Source organism: Mesoplodon bidens (genome assembly GCF_964165515.1).
Source record: "Mesoplodon bidens genome assembly, chromosome: 15".
In the NCBI taxonomy this organism is placed as follows: domain Eukaryota; kingdom Metazoa; phylum Chordata; class Mammalia; order Artiodactyla; family Ziphiidae; genus Mesoplodon; species Mesoplodon bidens.
This window is the reverse complement of record NC_138171.1, coordinates 10,083,455-10,102,513: the sequence shown is the minus strand read 5'-3', so window position 1 is coordinate 10,102,513 and position 19,059 is coordinate 10,083,455. Positions and strand designations below refer to the sequence as shown.

Here is a 19,059-nt window from a genome sequence, read left to right as displayed (position 1 = left end):
GTTGGATTCTGTTTGCTAGTATTTTGTTGAGGATTTTTGCATCTATGTTCATCAGTGATATTGGCCTGTAGTTTTCTTTCTTTGTGACATCCTTGTCTGGTTTTGGTATCAAGGTGATGGTGGCCTCGTAGAATGAGTTTGGGAGTGTTCCTCCCTCTGCTATATTTTGGAAGAGTTTCAGAAGGATAGGTGTTAGCTCTTCTCTAAATGCTTGATAGAATTCGCCTGTGAAGCCATCTGGTCCTGGGCTTTTGTTTGTTGGAAGATTTTTTATCACAGTTTCAATTTCAGTGCTTGTGATTGGTCTGTTCATATTTTCTATTTCTTCCTGATTCAGTCTTGGCAGGTTGTGCATTTCTAAGAATTTGTCCATTTCTTCCAGGTTGTCCATTTTATTGGCATAGAGTTGCTTATAGTAATCTCTCATGATCTTTTGTATTTCTGCAGTGTCAGTTGTTACATCTCCTTTTTCATTTCTAATTCTATTGGTTTGAGTCTTCTCCCTTTTTTTCTTGATGAGTCTGGCTAATGGTTTATCAATTTTGTTTATCTTCTCAAAGAACCAGCTTTTAGTTTTATTGATCTTTGCTATCGTTTCCTTCATTTCTTTTTCATTTATTTCTGATCTGATTTTTATGATTTCTTTCCTTCTGCTAACTTTGGGATGTTTTTGTTCTTCTTTCTCTAATTGCTTTAGGTGCAAGGTTAGGTTGTTTATTCGAGATGTTTCCTGTTTCTTAAGGTGGGATTGTATTGCTATAAACTTCCCTCTTAGAACTGCTTTTGCTGCATCCCATAGGTTTTGGGTCGTTGTGTCTCCATTGTCATTTGTTTCTAGGTATTTTTTAATTTCCTCTTCGATTTCTTCAGTGATCACTTCGTTATTCAGTAGTGTATTGTTTAGCCTCCATGTGTTTGTATTTTTTACAGCTCTTTTCCTGTAATTGATATCTAGTCTCATAGCATTGTGGTCGGAAAAGATACTTGATACAATTTCAATTTTCTTAAATTTACCAAGGCTTGATTTGTGACCCAAGATATGATCTATCCTGGAGAATGTTCCATGAGCACTTGAGAAAAATGTGTATTCTGTTGTTTTGGGATGGAATGTCCTATAAATATCAATTAAGTCCATCTTGTTTAATGTATCATTTAAAGCTTGTGTTTCCTTATTTATTTTCATTTTGGATGATCTGTCCATTGGTGAAAGTGGGGTGTTAAAAGTCCCCTACTATGAGTGTGTTACTGTCGATTTCTCCTTTTATGGCTGTTAGTATTTGCCTTATGTGTTGAGGTGCTCCTATGTTTGGTGCATAAATATTTACAATTGTTATATCTTCTTCTTGGATCGATCCCTTGATCATTATGTAGTGTCCTTCTTTGTCTCTTCTAGTAGTCTTTATTTTAAAGTCTATTTTGTCTGATATGAGAATTGCTACTCCAGCTTTCTTTTGGTTTCCATTTGCATGGAATATCTTTTTCCATCCCCTTACTTTCAGTCTGTATGTGTCTCTAGGTCTGAAGTGGGTCTCTTGTAGACAGCATATATATGGGTCTTGTTTTTGTATCCATTCAGCCAATCTGTATCTTTTGGTGGGAGCATTTAGTCCATTTACATTTAAGGTAATTATCGATATGTATGTTCCTATTCCCATTTTCTTAATTGTTTTGGGTTCGTTATTGTAGGTCTTGTCCTTCTGTTGTGTTTCTTGCCTAGAGAAGTTCCTTTAGCATTTGTTGTAAAGCTGGTTTGGTGGTGCTGAACTCTCTCAGCTTTTGCTTGTCTGTAAACGTTTTAATTTCTCCATCAAATCTGAATGAGATCCTTGCTGGGTAGAGTAATCTTGGTTGCAGGTTTTTCTCCTTCATCACTTTAATTATGTCCTGCCACTCCCTTCTGGCTTGTAGAGTTTCTGCTGATAGATCAGCTGTTATCCTGATGGGGATTCCCTTGTGTGTTATTTGTTGTTTTTGCCTTGCTGCTTTTAATATGATTTCTTTGTGTTTAATTTTTGACAGTTTGATTAATATGTGTCTTGGCGTATTTCTCCTTGGATTTATTCTGTATGGGACTCTCTGTGCCTCCTGGACTTGATTAACTATTTCCTTTCCCATATTAGGGAAGTTTTCAACTATAATCTCTTCTAATATTTTCTCAGTCCCTTTCTTTTTCTCTTCTTCTTCTGGAACCCCTATAATTCGAATGTTGGTGCGTTTAACGTTGTCCCAGAGGTGTCTGAGACTGTCCTCTGTTCTTTTCATTCTTTTTTCTTTATTTTGCTCTGCAGCAGTTATTTCCACTATTTTATCTTCCACTTCACTTATCCGTTCTTCTGCCTCAGTTATTCTGCTATTGATCCCATCTAGAGTATTTTTCATTTCATGTATTGTGTTTTTAATCGATGCTTGATTCATCTTTAGTTCTTCTAGGTCCTTGTTAACTGTTTCTTGCATTTTGTCTATTCTATTTCCAAGATTCTGGATCTGGGAAATAGAATCTTGGATCATCTTTACCATCATTATTCTGAATTCTTTTTCAGGTAGACTGCCTATTACCTCTTCATTTGTTAGGTCTGGTGGGTTTTTATCTTGCTCCTTCTCCTGCTGTGTGTTTTTCTGTCTTCTCATTTTGCTTATGTTACTGTGTTTGGGGTCTCCTTTTTGCAGGCTGCAGGTTCGTAGCTCCCGTTGTTTTTGGTGTCTGTCCCCAGTGGCTAAAGTTGGTTTAGTGGGTTGTGTAGGCTTCCTGGTGGAGGGGACTAGTGCCTGTGTTCTGGTGGATGAGGCTGGATCTTGTCTTTCTGGTGGGCAGGTCCACATCTGGTGGTGTGTTTTGGGGTGTCTGCGGACTTTTTATGATTTTAGGCCACCTCTCTGCTAATGGGTGGCGTTGTGTTCCTGTCTTGCTAGTTGTTTGGCTTAGGGTGTCCAGCACTGTAGCTTGCTGGTCGTTGAGTGAAGCTGGGTGCTGGTGTTGAGATGGAGATCTCTGGAAGATTTTTGCCGTTTGATATTATGTGGAGCTGGGAGGTCTCTTGTGGACCAGTGTCCTGAAGTTGGCTCTCCCACCTCAGAGGCTCAGCACTGACTCCGGGCTCCTCAATTTGGGATGATGTGTTGTCTATTCATGTATTCCACAGATGCAGGGTACATCAAGTTGATTGTGGAGCTTTAATCCGCTGCTTCTGAGGCTGCTGGGAGAGGTTTCCCTTCCTCTTCTTTGTTCTCACAGCTCCTGGGTCTCAGCTTTGGATTTGGCCCCGCCTCTGCGTGTAGGTCACCGGAGGGCGTCTGTTCTTCGCTCAGACAGGACAGGGTTAAAGGAGCAGCCTCTTCGGGGACTCTGGCTCACTCAGGCCGGGCGGGAGGGAGGGGCACGGAGTGCGGGGCGAGCCTGCAGCGGCAGAGGTCAGCGTGACGTTGCACCAGCCCGAGGCGTGCCGTGCGTTCTCCCAGGGAAGCCGCCCCTGGATCCTGGGACCCCGGCAGTGGCGGGCTGCACAGGCTCCCGGAAGGGCAGTGTGGGCAGTGACCTGCGCTCGCACACAGGCTTCTTGGCGGCGGCAGCAGCAGCCCCAGCGTCCCACGCCCGTCACTGGGCTCCGCGCTTTCAGTCGTGACTCGCGCCCGTCTGTGGAGCCCCTTTAAGCAGCGCTCTTAATCCCCTCTCCTTGCGCACCAGGAAACCAAGAGGGAAGAAAAAGTCTCTTGCCTCTTCGGCAGCTCCAGAGTTTTCCCGGACTCCCTGCCGGCTAGCTGTGGCACATTAGCCCCCTTCAGGCTGAGTTCTCGCCGCCAGCCCCAGTCCTCTCCCTGCGCTCTGACCGAAGCCCGAGCCTCAGCTTCCAGCGCTGCGCGCCCCGGCGGGCGAGCAGACAAGCCTCTCGGGCTGGTGAGTGCCGGTCGGCACCGATCCTCTGTGTGGGGATCTCTCCGCTTTGCCCTACCCAGGTATGTGGGGAGTTTCTTGCCTTTTGGGAGGTCTGGGGTCTTCTGCCAGCATTCAGTAGGTGTTCTGTAGGAGTTGTTCCACGTGTAGCTGTATTTCTGGTGTATCCGTGGGGAGGAAGGTGATCTCCGCGTCTTACTCTTCCGCCATCTTACCCGGAAGTCTGCCGCTCCCCCATCCTTAATCCCAGTTTCCTCCCCAAAGATGAGCACATCCCCACTTGGAAGGTGGGGACACAGGGTGTGATGATGATTGAATTAAGTGCCAGGTGATACATGATGCTCTGTGATTCACAGTCTTAATTTAGAACTTTCCAGCTAGCCGACTGAGGAAAATACAGTACTTGTTTCTTTTGGACTTTACTCCTTGTGGGCTTTTCATGTGAATATTGGCACTTCTATTTCTTAAGTGATTGCTTGTTCAAATCCTTTTCCGTTGGAGTGATCTTTGATTTGCAGGCATCCTGTGTGTTCTGAAGATGAACTCTGCCCCATGTTGCAAATTTCTTGTAGGCCACTTGTCTTAACTCCTTAATGGCATCTGATTGTAAGTTTTAACTTTAGTCATATTTAATCTGCCTTCTTTGTGGTCTTTGCTAATTGTTTTTGCCTGTCTATCTCCCCCCATAAATTTGTCCTCCTATATTTGCTAGTAAGTCATATACTTTAATATTTAATTTATTTAGTATATTTGAAATTTGAATGGTAAATTTCCCTATTAAAAATGTCAATTATGGGGGCTTCCCTGGTGGCGCAGTGGCTGAGAGTCTGCCTGCCGATGCAGGGGACATGGGATCGTGCCCCGGTCCGGGAAGATCCCACATGCCACGGAGCAGCTGGGCCCGTGAGCCATGGCCGCTGAGCCTGCACGTCTGGAGCCTGTGCTCTGCAACGGGAGAGGCCGCAACAGTGAGAGGCCCATGTACCGCAAAACAAAACAAAACAAAAAAAGCCATAAAAATGTCAATTATATTTTTTTAAAAAGTCTGCTGTAAACCAAAATACGCTAGTTGGCTTGAGAACAAGCACTTGTGGGACGATTGCACTGAAAACTGGGTGCTTGTCTCATGCTGCACCATTTTGACTTGAAAGAACTGAAAAACCATGATTATTTTCAGATTTGGTATTTGGCAGATGTTTTCTAAAATATGAACTAAGTGAGGCTGTCATGTCAAGGAACGTTACTGATGATACTGGGAGGTTAACTTTTGGATTCTAAAAGAAAAGTTCGGATTTTAGAACATATATCCCCATTAACCTGGGCCCGCAGCATCCTAGTTCTTAGATACTTCTGATGAGATTGGTAATATTAAATGTGATTTTCTCCTATGGTTACAATGAAATGGGTCAACGTTTAGAACAATTATAAAAGTTAGTAAAACCTACATTTTCCCAAATGTCCAGTGTATGACTGTCAAATCAAGCCTGGGAAGGAGCCATTCAAAGTGGAAAACAAACTAATGAATGGATTTTAACTTAAGAGTTTGAAAATTTTATGGATATGACTGCAAATTCTATACAGCAACTAGTCTTTAACAAACTATCATTTGTTGTATTTTGGTGTAGGATTATCTGAAAAGGTTATCAAAATACTCCTCCATTTCCAATTACATTATATGAGAGGCCAGATTTTCTTCATATCCTCCAAAGAACACATGGCAATAGACTGTATACTGGAATAGAGGGATGAGAATCCAGCTATTTTCACAGAAGTGTTTATATATAATGAGCTTACTGTGTTTTTTTTTGTTTTTTTTGTTTTTTAGTTTTACTTATTTTTTTGGCCACGTGGTACAGCATGTGGAATCTTAGTTCCCTGACCAGGGATCGAACCCACGTCCCCCGCACTGGAAGCGTGGAGTCTTAACCACTGGACCACCAGGGAACTCGTCCACTCTTTTTTTAAATGAATAATGTTTTAAAGTTTTCGTTCTAACTTTTAATGCAGTAACTGTCGATAAAAAAAAAACTCTTTTGGGGATCTTCAGTTTTGAAGTGTAAAAGATCTCAAACAGTGGCTGGGAAATCAATGTTCTACCCATTTGGCAAAGGTCCTTAAGTGATCAGCCACACATATACTGCCATCCTTGCCTCCCACTAACAGCTGGGTCAGAGATGTCATTTGGTCTATATTAGTTCTTTTTCGTGGTAATAGAACCTTCTCTTTGTAGCTGGGCACTTGCCACACAGATTGAAGATTTCAAGCTCCCGGCCTTCATTTCCACAGCTAAGAGTGGCCACGTGACTTAAGTTCTGGCCAAATGGGTGTCAACTCAAATGATGTGTGTAACTTCTAGGATGTGCCTTTAAGGCGCAGTAAGCCATCTCAGACCACACCAATGAGAGCTACATCACTGGGATATCAAAGCAACAAAAGAAGAGCCTGAGTACCTGAAACCATGGGGCCCGGCCACCATGCTTGGACTGTCACAGGACCGAAATACTTTTTTTTTTTTTTTTTTCCTGCGGTACGCGGGCCTCTCACTGTTGTGGCCTCTCCCGTTGCGGAGCACAGGCTCCGGACGCACAGGCTCAGCAGCCATGGCTCATGGGCCCAGCCGCTCCGCGGCATGTGGGATCTTCCCGGACCGGGGCACGAACCCGTGTCCCCTGCATCGGCAGGCGGACTCTCAACCACTGCGCCACCAGGGAAGCCCAATACTTTGGTTTTATGCAAGCTTTAGTTGCTTACTCGCTATTCCATGAGTCACAAGGGATACTACTTCTGGGTCATGCCCAGAGGGAAAGATGCTGTGAGCCCCCCAGGCCCCACTCCTCTCTTCCACTGGGTAAGAGATTCAGAGAAATAGAGCAATTGCCTTGGATCCAGAGAAGCAGCTCAAGTGTACACCTACCAGAGAAGCACGGGTCTGCCCTACATATGCATCCCTGACTCAGTGAACCCCACCAAGGACAGGGCCTTGCCTTATACATTCTGTATCCCCATCATGCTCTGTATCACCTCAATAAAACATTAATCCAGCCCCTGCCTAGCTCTCTAGGTCCACCTGGTACTGTTGACATTGGGGCCTGACAGTTCTTTGTAGGGCCTGTCCTGTGCACTGCAGGATTTCGGCAGCACCTCTGGCCCCCAGCCACTAGATGGCAGTAGCAGCGCCCCAATGGAGGATGGCTCAGTTATCCTCAGGGCAGAGTCACCCACTTTGAAGTTGCCTAGCCAGGCCACCCTGCTGCGAAGGAAGCGGGGGTCATCTTTGTTCAAATGGCTCCCACAGTCTGCATGGTCTTACCGACATCATCCTGGCAGCCTTGTCTTTCAAGGCTTCACTAGGAGGCCTTTCATGATCCACCCTTCCCAGGCAAAGTTGACCCTTTGTTCTCTAGTTTCATAGCACGATGCCCATTTCCAGTAGAGACTGGTTGTCCAGAAAGCTGTCTTTTTTTTTTTTTTTTTTTGGTGGTACGCGGGCCTCTCACCGCCGTGGCCTCTCCCGTTGCGGAGCACAGGCTCCAGACGCGCAGGCCCAGCGGCCACGGCCCACGGGCCCAGCCGCTCCGCGGCATGCGGGATCCTCCCGGACCGGGGCACGAACCCGTGTCCCCTGCATAGGCAGGCGGACTCTCAACCACTGCGCCACGAGGAAAGCCCTGGCGGCCCTTCTTGAAGCCATTTTCCAGCCCCCTTCATGCCTGATGTGGCCACGACTAAGTTCTGCTCATTATCCCCCTAAGTCACAGGGGATGCTGCTTCTGGGGCATGACCTGAGGGGAGGCATGCTGTGAGCCCTTCCTCCTGCTTCTTTCTTCCACTGGTTGAGAGACTGAGTTCTAGAGCAGCTGCCTTGGACCAGGAGACGAAGCTGTATGTTTAGGCCGCCAGCTATTCCACCAGCTGTGGACTATTTACTTCTTAAATTGTACTTGAGAAATAAATCTGATTGTGTTTCAGTCACTTAGTTTGGCTTCTGAGAGCAAAGCCATCAGTATCCCAACTCACACAGGCTACTACAGAGTCTACACTGGAGACCAGAGGTTGGCGAAGTTTTTGTAAAGAACCAGAGAGTGTAATACATCTTAGGCTTTGTGCAGTCTCCGTCTCCAGCAACTACTCAATAACCCCACTGTAGGGCCAGAAAAGTTATTTTTCATAAAACTGTTAATATGGGGCTTCCCTGGTGGCGCAGTGGTTGAAAGTCCGCCTGCCGATGCAGGGGACGCGGGTTCGTGCCCCGGTCCGGGAAGATCCCACATGCCGCAGAGCGGCTGGGCCCGTGAGCCATGGCCGCTGAGCCTGCGCATCCGGAGCCTGTGCTCCGCTATGGGAGAGCCACAACAGTGAGAGGCCCGCGTACCGCAAAAAAAAAAAAAAAAAAAAAAAAAATTGTTAATATGTAATGGACTTACTGTTACATTATTGGTAACAAAGCAGCCACAGATAACAGTTAGACAAGTGGGCATGACAACAGGCCGTACGCAGTGTGCAGAGCCTGGTTCGTGATCACGCGTTCCTTTGCTCCAGCACGTGTGGTTTCTCTGTATTCTTAGCAGCTGGTTGCTCCAAAGGCACCTTCGAGAAGCAACTTCACTGCTCTTATCTAGGGTTCCTATGGCCAGGGGGCCTCTGTGCCCCCCTCCCCTCCCTCTACCCGCCTCCCCAACTTCACCTCACACCCATCCTGCTTCTGCTCCCTCCAAGCCTTTGCACCGCGGTTCCCTCTGCCTGGAACCCTTGTTTCTCCTCATCTGGTTACTCAGCCATCTTTCTGTTTTTCTCTTTTTTCTTTTTGCCATGCAGCACGCAGGATCTAAGTCCTGGATCAGGGATCGAACCCGTGCCCCCTGCAGTGGAAGCACAGAATCTTAACCACTGGACCGCCCGGCAAGTCCCTTAGCCACCTCTCATCATAGTTTAACCTGAGAGTCTCTTCCTCCAAAAAGCCCGTCATGACCAGCCTGGATCAAATCCCCTACGACAGTCCCGGTACTTTCCCCCTCGCCTGTTAGTTACCGTTATTGCCTTCATGAGTTTTTAGGTCCCAGACCCTCCCACTAGACTACGTTTCATGAGGCAGAGAGACTGTTTCTGTCCTGCTCGCCACTATACGCCCAGCACTTCGTTCATATCCACATCCTTGGGTTTTTTTCAACTTTCAAGTTTTGAACAAATGAATGGATACCTACCAGTGTGGATTCTTAGATGGCGGTCCAAATCTTTCATGCCATGAACGGTTTTGAAGTGGCAACCTAGAAAAGAGAAACAGGTTCCCTTCATATAGATAACCTCAAAGAGGAAAGCTACCAGGAATCTGAAATTCTGGCCAGTCACATGCTGAGTCAGTGAGCGAACTGATGCTGAGCTCCTGTGACCGAGCCCCGTACAGAGAAGGGGCTCAGCGCCTCGAGTTTACGCTTTACCTGGATAGCAGCAGTTGAAGGTCCTCTCCCCAAGGGTCGCTGTTTGCTCCTTTGACTCAGAGGGAAGAGCTGTGACAGGGGCTTTCTGGGTATCACTGCTGTCAGCGGAGGGACAGGTTGGTTTTGGCACATCATTATCTAGTTCTGAAGCTGAAATTGAGACAATAATAAGTGTTACTTAATTGCTCAAATATGAGCACCACGGTAAGTCTTAGAGCAGGTTTGGCCTTATTTCACCTACCACCCTCCCCACAAACAAACAAAAACAAAAACCCAAACATCACAAGTTAGAAGCCACGCACACTCTGGTCTTAACAATCCTCTTCCTCTTTACCAGTTTCCAGGAAGTACAGGGGACAAAGGAACATGGTATCGTGACAGGGACCCAACTGCCAAGATCCAGACTGCAAAACTTCGCAGCAGCGCTTCTCGAACAACATGGGGAAGACCTGGTACATAGAATGATTTCCGATCCGTCAGACCAGTATTTTTTATAAAATAAAGACAAATTATGAGAAAAGTGGAATAAGACAATAAAAGCCCAAACATTATTAGATATGACAGAAAGGTGGCTGTCAAGCTGTTTTTAAGTGCTTACTCTCCATTTCTGAATTTATGCTGATTCAACTCAGTAACAGGTCACAGACCACGCTTCAAGTGCCACTGCTTTCCAGGACAAAATGCCACTGTTTCAACTTGAAAGATGGAGGAGGAGAAAGAAAAATCAGAGACTAAAAGATTTGAGATGGTCTGTAGTATCAGGACCTTTTTTTGATCTCGATTTAAACATACCGTAAAAGCCATTTAAGACCATGGGAAGTGCAAACACTAACTGAAAGTCTGATAAGGGAATTTTTTTTTTTTTAAAGGCGTGAAGATGAAATTAAAGTTTTAAAAATCATTCTAGTAGTTTACGGATGGCTATTTATCAATTGTATATGTCTGATGTGCTTCAAAATAATCCAGGGAGGGGAATGGCTGCACAGAAGAAATAAGATTGGCCACGTGTAACTAGTTGTTGAAACTGAGCATCTAGTCCACGAAGTTCATTGTATCATTCTCTCTGTTAGTAAGGCTAAGCTAGGTGAAACTGCTGTTTTTGTGGGCCAAAATGATCAGATGATTTCATAGGGTTCAACCCAATACGCAGGTTTAAAAATTTCTACAACAAAGCCTAAGTACTCCTAGAAGACTGTAAAGCGATTTCTCTCCAAATAGATTTAAGACCAAGGTAAAAAGAGGTGCTGTCAATATCTTAAGTCTTAAAAAATATATTAACTAGTTTATGAATTACAGGCCAGGGTCAGGGACCTTCGGCCCCAGTTATAGGAGGCGGATTCCATCTTTCTTGCTAGGTTTGTTAAGGTAAACCTTCTTACCACGAGAAGCTGGAGAACACGTTGACAAGGGCTTCAGTTCCAGGCATAGGGTTTGCTTAGCCACGTGCTAGTTGGGTGACTATTGGCAACTTAAGTAAACTGAGGCTCAGAAAGGTTATCTGTAAAAAGGTACCGCTGACCTGCCTCAGAGTTAAGAGATGAACAGTGTAAATTCTTGATACGGCGCCCGGCCTCCACTGAGTCACCAGGGCTTCAGGTAAAGGGCTGCAGCCATCACATCCAAGTAGCTGTGGTGCTTGAAGCCCCTTAACAGGGTCTGAACTGACCTAGTCCCGTAGCTTTCAACTGGGGGTCATTTTGCAATACCTGCGGATGTTTTTTTTTTTTTTAATTTTTTAAATTAGTTTCTGCTTTATAACAAAGTGAATCAGTCATGCATATACATCTGTTCCCACATCCCTTCCCTCATGCATCTCCCTCCCTCCCACCCTCCCCATCCCACCCCTCCAGGCGGTCACAAAGCACTGAGCTGATCTCCCTGTGCTCTGTGGCTGCTTCTGCGGATGTTTTTGATTGTCATGATCATGTGCACATGTGTGCGATAGTGGCACCTAGTGGGCAGAGGCCAGGGATGCTGCTAAACATCCTATGATGCACAGGACGGCCTCCACACCTGCATCAGAATCACCTGAATTGCGGGTTAAATGTAGTTTCCGAAGGCTCATCCAGACTTAACTGGGGGTGGGCCCAGGAACCTGCATTTTTAAAGCACTCCAAGTGATATCCTCATACTACTCTTTAAGCCTTTGCTACTCAAAGGGTGGTCCTCAGAGCACTAACATCAGCATGACCTGAGAGCTTGTTAGAAATGCAGAACCTCAGGTCCCACACCTACAGAATCTGCACTTTAACGAGATCCCCAGGTGATGCCTGTGCTCGTTAAAGTGGCAGAAGTATAACTCCAAGCCAGCACTACTCAAAAACCTGTGCATCACAATCACCTGGAGGGCTTGTTAAGGTACAGGTGGCTTGGGCTCCACCTCTGCAGTTCCCGACTCAGTAGGTCTGGAGTGGAGCTGCAATTCTTCATTTCTAACAAGGTCCCAGCTGATGCTGTTGGTCTGGGGACCACATTTTGAGAATCTCTGCTCTTGGAGAAGAGATACTGGCTCGGAAGAGATGCCGCTCAAGGCCGCAGGGCTAGATGGTGTCAGCCAATCAGAACCCACACTTGCCAGATCTGAAGTCCATCACTCTGCCCCTCAGAGGAAGACACAAAACCTTGCCTTGTTGAGCAATTCACATGTTAAAGAAAGCCATTAAACTATTGAGGGTTTTTAATCCCACAGAAACCAAGGAAGACTGAAAAGCTGAAATCTAAGTGAGAGGCTGTAAAGCACAATGATTTAGCAAACTGACTGGGAAGCCAGGTGATAAGCTCCAAATTCCAATTCTATCCTTTACTAGCTGTGTGACCCTGAGTAAGTTACTCAACTTCCCTGTTCCTCAGTTTCCACATCTGTAAAATAAGGATTATGGCCCCCATCTCACAGGTTTAGACAAAGATTAAGTTCTTTAATGTATATATGTAAAAGAACCTTATACATAAGTCAGCACTATATAAATGTTACTGGTTTTATTCACTGATGTGTACACACGCGAGCCACCAGATTCTCAGAGAGTGGAAAACACACTGAGCAATCCAAGTTTGAAGACAGGTAGAAGGGAGATGGATGGGTTAAAGCTATCAGAAAACTGTGCCCAAGGCTATAAAGGGTCACTAAGGCAGACTATGGCAGAGGCATGCAGAGCCTCTAAAGGCGACTTCCTCCTTCAATTTTAAGCATCCAGGAAAGCAAGGAAGGTCAGAAGCCTACTCTCCTGAGAAAGGTACAGCTGGGGCAGAGGCCCTTCTAGTCTGAAAGATGGGGTTGGGGCCACATCTGACAGAACTCAGTTTAGCACAGCGGCCATTTTAACCCTCTGTTGATGTTCCTTTGGTAAGGTTGTTTTCCTGCCCCTCTTATGATTGAGGTGATTGAAGTCTACCAACTGACCTGCTCTGTTCTATCTCCTCCAAAAGCTAGGTGAGTTGCAAAGCCATGTGCAAATTAAGAGTGGCCCAACCTTAAAAAAAAAAAAAAAAAAAAGGCGGGCTTCTAGCTCAGCATCATAACAGACCTAAAACGCGTGGAGGGGGAACATCAGTTGCAAGGCTGCTTTTCCCCCCAGCGGCGGCTGGTGTTGAGGTGCCCTGGCACCAGCTCTGTGCTGCACAACACAGAGCACCCTCCCCAACCCCTCCAAACACAGGGCAAGGCTCCAGGAGGTGCCCTCCAAGCGCTGTCTGCAGGAAGAAAAAGCAGCCCATGGCACTCACTTTCAACAGCCCGGGTTTACTCAGGAATCGTCTTTTATAATCGCTCCCCCCAAAGACTCAACATCCCCAATACCTCCCCAATTCTTTTACAGAGGATCAGCAGAAGACTTGCTCCCACCCCAGGAACCCCACCCTAGGGTTAGGGTTAGGGTGGAACCCCACTCCGGTTCCACCTGCCTATCGCCACTCTAGACCTTGAGCACAAAGACAGGATATTTTGGTTATAGTAGTTCCATCCAGCCAAGTTTTAGGTTGTTTTTTTTTTTTAAGAAACTTTATTCATTGGAATAGGTAATACAGCGTTAATAGGTATAATCCAAAAGTTACTGTGAGAAGTCTCCAACCCCACTCCCCAGCTACCCAGTTCCCTCCAAAGGCCACGTTAAGCATTTCTTGAAACATTTTGTTTAATTAGCTATTTATCTAAAGGGTTGGTTTTCTTTGGTTTTCTTTTTAGGACTGTATTTAAAACTAAAGCGTGATGCCAAACTATTAGTTTAGGAGTGACTTTGTTAAGCTTCCGCTTTCCTCCACTACCTCCTTGGGAGCGTAGGGTCATCAAAGCCCACCAGACACACCTGCTGCTGGAAGTCTGGTCCTTCTGGCAGAAGAGACTAGATCCCCCTCTCCCTTTCCGAGTCAGGAAAATGCGCGGGAGGGAGAGAAGAGTTCTGCTAAAACTCCTCTCACTAGCCCCTTGCTAAGCAAAAGGCAGCAGCGACCCACGGGCGGGAGGGAAGGTGGAGGGCTGAGGGACCGTCAAGTGGGAACCTGCATTGTCTTACCTGAGTGCACGATAATCGGAAGGGGAAGCGCCTTAGAAATGCAGAGTCCCCCAAAGCGAAAGAGAGGCATGGACATATATACACTACCAAACGTAAGGTAGATAGCTAGTGGGAAGCAGCCGCATAGCACAGGGAGATCAGCTCGGTGCTTTGTGACCGCCTGGAGGGGTGGGATAGGGAGGGTGGGTGGGATAGGGAGGGTGGGTGGGAGACGCAAGAGGGAGGAGATATGGGGATATGTGTATATGTATGACTGATTCACTTTGTTATAAAGCAGAAACTAACACACCATTGTTAAGCAATTATACTCCAATAAAGATGTAAAAAAAAAAAAAGAAAGAAATGCAGAGTCCCCGACTCCACCCCACCCCTGAGATTACAGCAGCGCAGGGGGTGGTGGGAGCCTGAGAACTTAGCGAGTTCTCGAAGCTCCCCACCTGCAGGCTCTTCAGAAGCAGAAGTTCCAAGGCCCACCGGGTGAGAAATACTGCCCCGCGGGCCTAGGGTAGTCCGGGGTCCCTAGGCTTCTCCCGGACCTCCTCTAGCCCGGCGGCAGCCGGGGTGAGCCTGTTAAATCCCACCGCGGCACTGCCCTGCTCACTCCCCGCCCCCAACATGGCTCCACTTCGCTTACAGTAGAAGTCAAAGTCCTTATCGGAGCCCGGGGCTCCCGTCACTTCTCAAAACCTCAGTCGGACGCGCCTCCAAGCTCCAGCCTCGCTGACGCCCGAGGCCTCTGCACTTGCTGTTCCCTCTGCCTGGAAGCTCTTCCCTCGGTCATCTCCACCGCTCGCTCACTTACAACCTCCAGAGTGTTCCTCGACGGTGCCCTCCACGGAGAGGCCTTCCCGGGACAACCCCCTCCCAGCTTGAGGTTTCCCCCGGCGCTCCGCGCGAACACACCTCACGCTCCGCCGCTTTATCTCATGTGCCATCTTTCTCGCCTCCACTGGGCCAGAAGCTCCAGGGGGGTCGGAATTCTATTCTCCTTGTTCGTTGCTGTGTCTCTCTCCAGCACCTAGCCCCAGGTCCCGGCAGAAGCTCAGACATTTTTCAGACATCCCCCCCACCCATCCCTCAGGAAAACGCCTGGGGCGCGGGTCTCGGAGCGCCCACCTTCCAGGCGCTCAGCTCCAGCCCAGCGCCAAGGAGGTCGGGCACCCGGGTGCCGGCGCACCCCGAAGACAGCCTCCAAAGGGGTCTCAGAGCATCCTTCCAACGTGTTCGGGAGATGAACCGTCATTTCATAGCGCTTGGGGGGAGGGGAGTGGATGCAGGAATCCCCTCGGGGAGCGACGTAATTTACCCGAGGAGGGGGGGTATAATTTACAAAGGCGGGGTCAGCAAGGCCCGAGCCCCAGAACTCGGGTTGGAAGCTTCACCCACCCTTCCACGCCCGGTGGCCGGGACCTCGCACCCGCGCGGCTCTGGGGAACGTCCGAGAAACTGCCTCCAGCCCCCCGGGCCCGGGCCGGGCAGCACTACTCACCCGGCTCCCCCAGCACCTCCGGGGCCGCCTCGGCGAACTCCTGGCGCTCAGGCTGCGGCTCCTCGGGGCCGAGATGCTGGGGCCTGGCCTGCTTGCGCCGCGACATGGCGTGAGGACCACACAACCAATTCCCGGAGTTCGGAAATTACCACCCACCCACCCCTCGGCCGGAGCGCGCATGTCCCGGCAATTCTGCTCCTCAGCCGAGCAGGACGATTTATCAAGAGCCCTGACGGCTGATTGGCCCGGAGCCAAGACCTCGGGACTCCTGGGGAAGCGCGGTCCACACCCGGGAAGCCCGCACCACCTGGGAAGCTCGTTAGAAATGCAGACTCTCGGGCTCCACCCCAGACCCGCTGAATCAGAATCTGCATTTTAACAAGCTCCCCAGGTGATTCGCATGCACATTTAAGTTTGAGAAACCGTATCTGCATTTTAACGAGATCCCCAGGTGATTTCGTTTGCCCATTAAAATTTTAGAAGCACGGCTCTCCTCCAATTTAATGTGCGCGCGAATCACTGGGGATCTCGTTAAAATGCAGATTCTGACTCAGTGGGTCTGGGGTGGGGCCTGAGCGTCTGTATTTCTAACGAGCTCCCAGGTGATGTCCTTGCGGCTGCTGCCGCAGAGGCCGCGCTTTTAGATTCTGGCTTAATTGGTCTGGACTGAAACCTGGGCATTGGTGTATATATATTTTAAAAAGCTTCCCCAGGTTATTCTGAAGGACAGCCAAGGTTGAGAAGCACGACCTCCACTCGTGGCTGCGTATTCGAATTTAAAATTTAAATGAGGCTCGTGCATCTCCAACAACAGGGTGAACTTACTGGTCCTGGAAGAGTTGGTTAAAAATGCAGATTCCGGAAGTTTTGGCTTCAGGCGGCGGAGCCCAGGCATCTGCATTTCCATGCAGCGTCTCTCCCCCCCCGGCCCCCGGACTCTGGCGCCCGGGGTCTGAGACCACATGGAGGAAAGAGGCCTGGGGCCGACAGGGGCGTGGGCCCCGCCCAGCAGGCGGCTGAGGCGTGGTCCTCGGGGGGTTGAGCTAATTGGCGTTCGTGCTCAGACTGGCTGGGCCCTTGATGAGACCCGAGGGGACCCCTCCTTGCACCAGGTAAACGACATCCAACAGGGAGCAAGAAAGCCACCTACAAGCCCCAGATATTTACTTTCTTCCATTGGGGAGTTACTTAAGGCGGGGCTGTGCCGCAAGCTTGCCCGAACCTGAGAGTCACGTGGGGGCCTTGGTTAAAAAAGACCCGTGTTCAGCTCTGAATCCGTGGGGCGGGGACTGGGAATCCGTATTTCTAACATCGCCGCGGTGAGCTTTTCTGCCGTGGCTTGCTCCGGCCCTGTGGGGTTTCGCAGCGTCCTGTAATTCACCTTCTGTGAGGTTACCCTTGACAAACCCTAGGGGACTGTCTGCAAGAAGAGCATTTTTATATTTCTTTAAAAAGGAGCAGTTATCCTCAAACTTCCCGTTGATTTTCAAGTTGTGAATTGATTGTAGGGATGTTTGTGTAAAGCCAGGTGAAGTCACTCGAGGTTAAATTTTCGAGATAAATTTTTAAAAAGCAACTTTTAACGTTTTCTTTGGGATGTGTGTATATGTGTCTAGGTACACATATATGTAAAGCCATTTCAAAACATACGTGTGTGCTTCTGTTTATCGTGTGACCTTTTGGAATGTCTCAGAAGGATCTCTAGGGGCCAATGGTTGCCTCTGGGGAAGTTGAAGAAGGAAATGCATCCAGCCGGGAGGTTGGGAAGCATCTGATACTGCTTTTTACTACTTGAGGTGTGTACCTGTGTTTGTATTTGCTATGGATAGAAATAATTTCTTCAGCTCAGGTGCACACAACTGGATTAACCAATCTTTGGTACAAGACCCGTTGGCATCCCTGATCTGTCGCTGACCTGTATTTGTCTGGTTGGTTGTTTGTTGCTTGGCTTATTAAGATATGATTAATACCAGGGAACTCACTGACCCAAGCTAGGACCTTAACCATAACCTGCCTTTCTCATATATTCCCCTTCCTCCCCTCCCCGAATTTAATAGCCACCCACCTAAACCCTTCATTCTTCATTCCTTCGCTTTTTTTTCTTAGCAAGTCTTTTTTGCACCTACATGTATTCCTTAAATTTTAATTTTTAAAGAACTTCATGAAAAGGGTATGTAATCTTCCAGTAATTACTCCTCCCCCGCATTTATTATATTGCTAAGATCATCCAAATTATCAGTTGTTCAACCAGTTTGACTGATGTGTAATATTCCATGGTGTGAAAATATCACAGTTGGTTCATCTGCCATCCTGTTGATGGGCACTTGGGTTGTTTCCCAGTCTTTGCCACGTGAATAATGCAGCTATGATCTTTCTAAAAAGTGTCAGTTTCTTAAATGAATGTATACATTGGTTGGATTGTAAGTGACTATGTAAGAACTGATGCCACAGTGGAGGCACCAATCTACACTTCCCCCAGCAAGGTAAGAAGTACCGTGGAGTCACATCCTTTACCACACTCCGTATTGTCAGATGTCTTAATTTTTGCCAATCAAACTGACATACAATGATATTTCACTACGGTTTTGATTTGCATTTTCCTTGAATATATTTCAACAAAAGGCAAAGTAAATTATCAATATTTTCTACAAATATAATGACAGCAACAGATTAAAACTTGCTTCCTTTTTTGAAGGCACTGTTTTAGTATTTTACAATACATCCATTCAACGTTATGGTCCTAAATTAAGTTTATTACCATGTTTGGTTTTAATGGCTTGATTTCAAGGGTTATCACTGAAAAACTGAAGAGAAAAAAAAAACCTCACAGGATATATAGAAAAAAACAAAGTATCATGGGCTATGCTTAAATCATGGTTCTCCCTTTTTAATCCCATTCACCAGTTACACAAATTGACTATTTTCTTTGAAATCCAGCTCGTAAATTTTCATTTCCCCTGATAATCAACCTGGGGCTTCTACAAATTAACCTGAAGAGGTTAACCTAAACTATATCTTTAACAACTGGATTTCAAACCCACTGAAGCTCTTTATTTGGAAGATGTTTAAACAGATTAGGAAATTCTGTTGCCAAATTTAAACACGCAGATAGAGGTCTTTCCAGGTGACAACTTTTCATTATTTTCAGCAACAAAATCACCTAACAAGGGAATCATGGCCAAACATGCATTTCAAATACTCACTCCATAGCATGTTTCTCTTGGAAAGCATTTTCTCATTCTTTATATGTATATCACCTGTATCCTGATTTTTTTTAAAATGGTTGTTAGGTAGTTCCCTTTCTTCAAAAAGAAAGTCAATAAATTTTCAACGCTTGTCCCTTTGTAAAAGAAAAACGGAGTATATTTGTAATTTTGATAACTTAAGTATTTTGTCAAGAGGTGAAGTGTACCTCTGAATTATAAGACAATTCTCCTGGTCATTCGACATCTTACAAAGCATTACAAAGATTCCAGAGGCAGTATCTTGTCCTTACGAAGCACATGGACTGGGGCCAGCCTGGGTGAGAATCCTGGCTCTTTTACCATGTGACCTTGAGAAAGCTGCCTTGTGCCCCAGTTTTGTCTTCAATAAAATGGCAATGCTAATACAGCCAGGGTGGTTGTGAGGATGAATGAATACATATATATAAAGTACATGGAACAATGTCTACTACAGAGGCAGCACTCTCTAAACGTTAAGTTATTTATAAGAGTAGGGTAAGAGTTACAGTTATCTGTA

The 19,059-nt window shown here is 46.8% G+C and overlaps 1 protein-coding gene across 1 annotated transcript in view; it reads right to left on the bottom strand.

Annotated features, from left to right (window-relative positions):
* Window positions 1–19,059, bottom strand: part of ZFP64 (ZFP64 zinc finger protein) — an 83,248-nt gene that overhangs the window by 14,422 nt on the left and 49,767 nt on the right. Inside the window, exons 6-7 of the mRNA XM_081256758.1 lie at window positions 9,325–9,474; window positions 9,091–9,153 (exon numbers count right to left, since the gene is read on the bottom strand). Of these exons, the coding sequence (XP_081112884.1) occupies window positions 9,091–9,153; window positions 9,325–9,474 (213 nt within the window). The remainder of the gene's footprint in view (window positions 1–9,090; window positions 9,154–9,324; window positions 9,475–19,059) is intronic.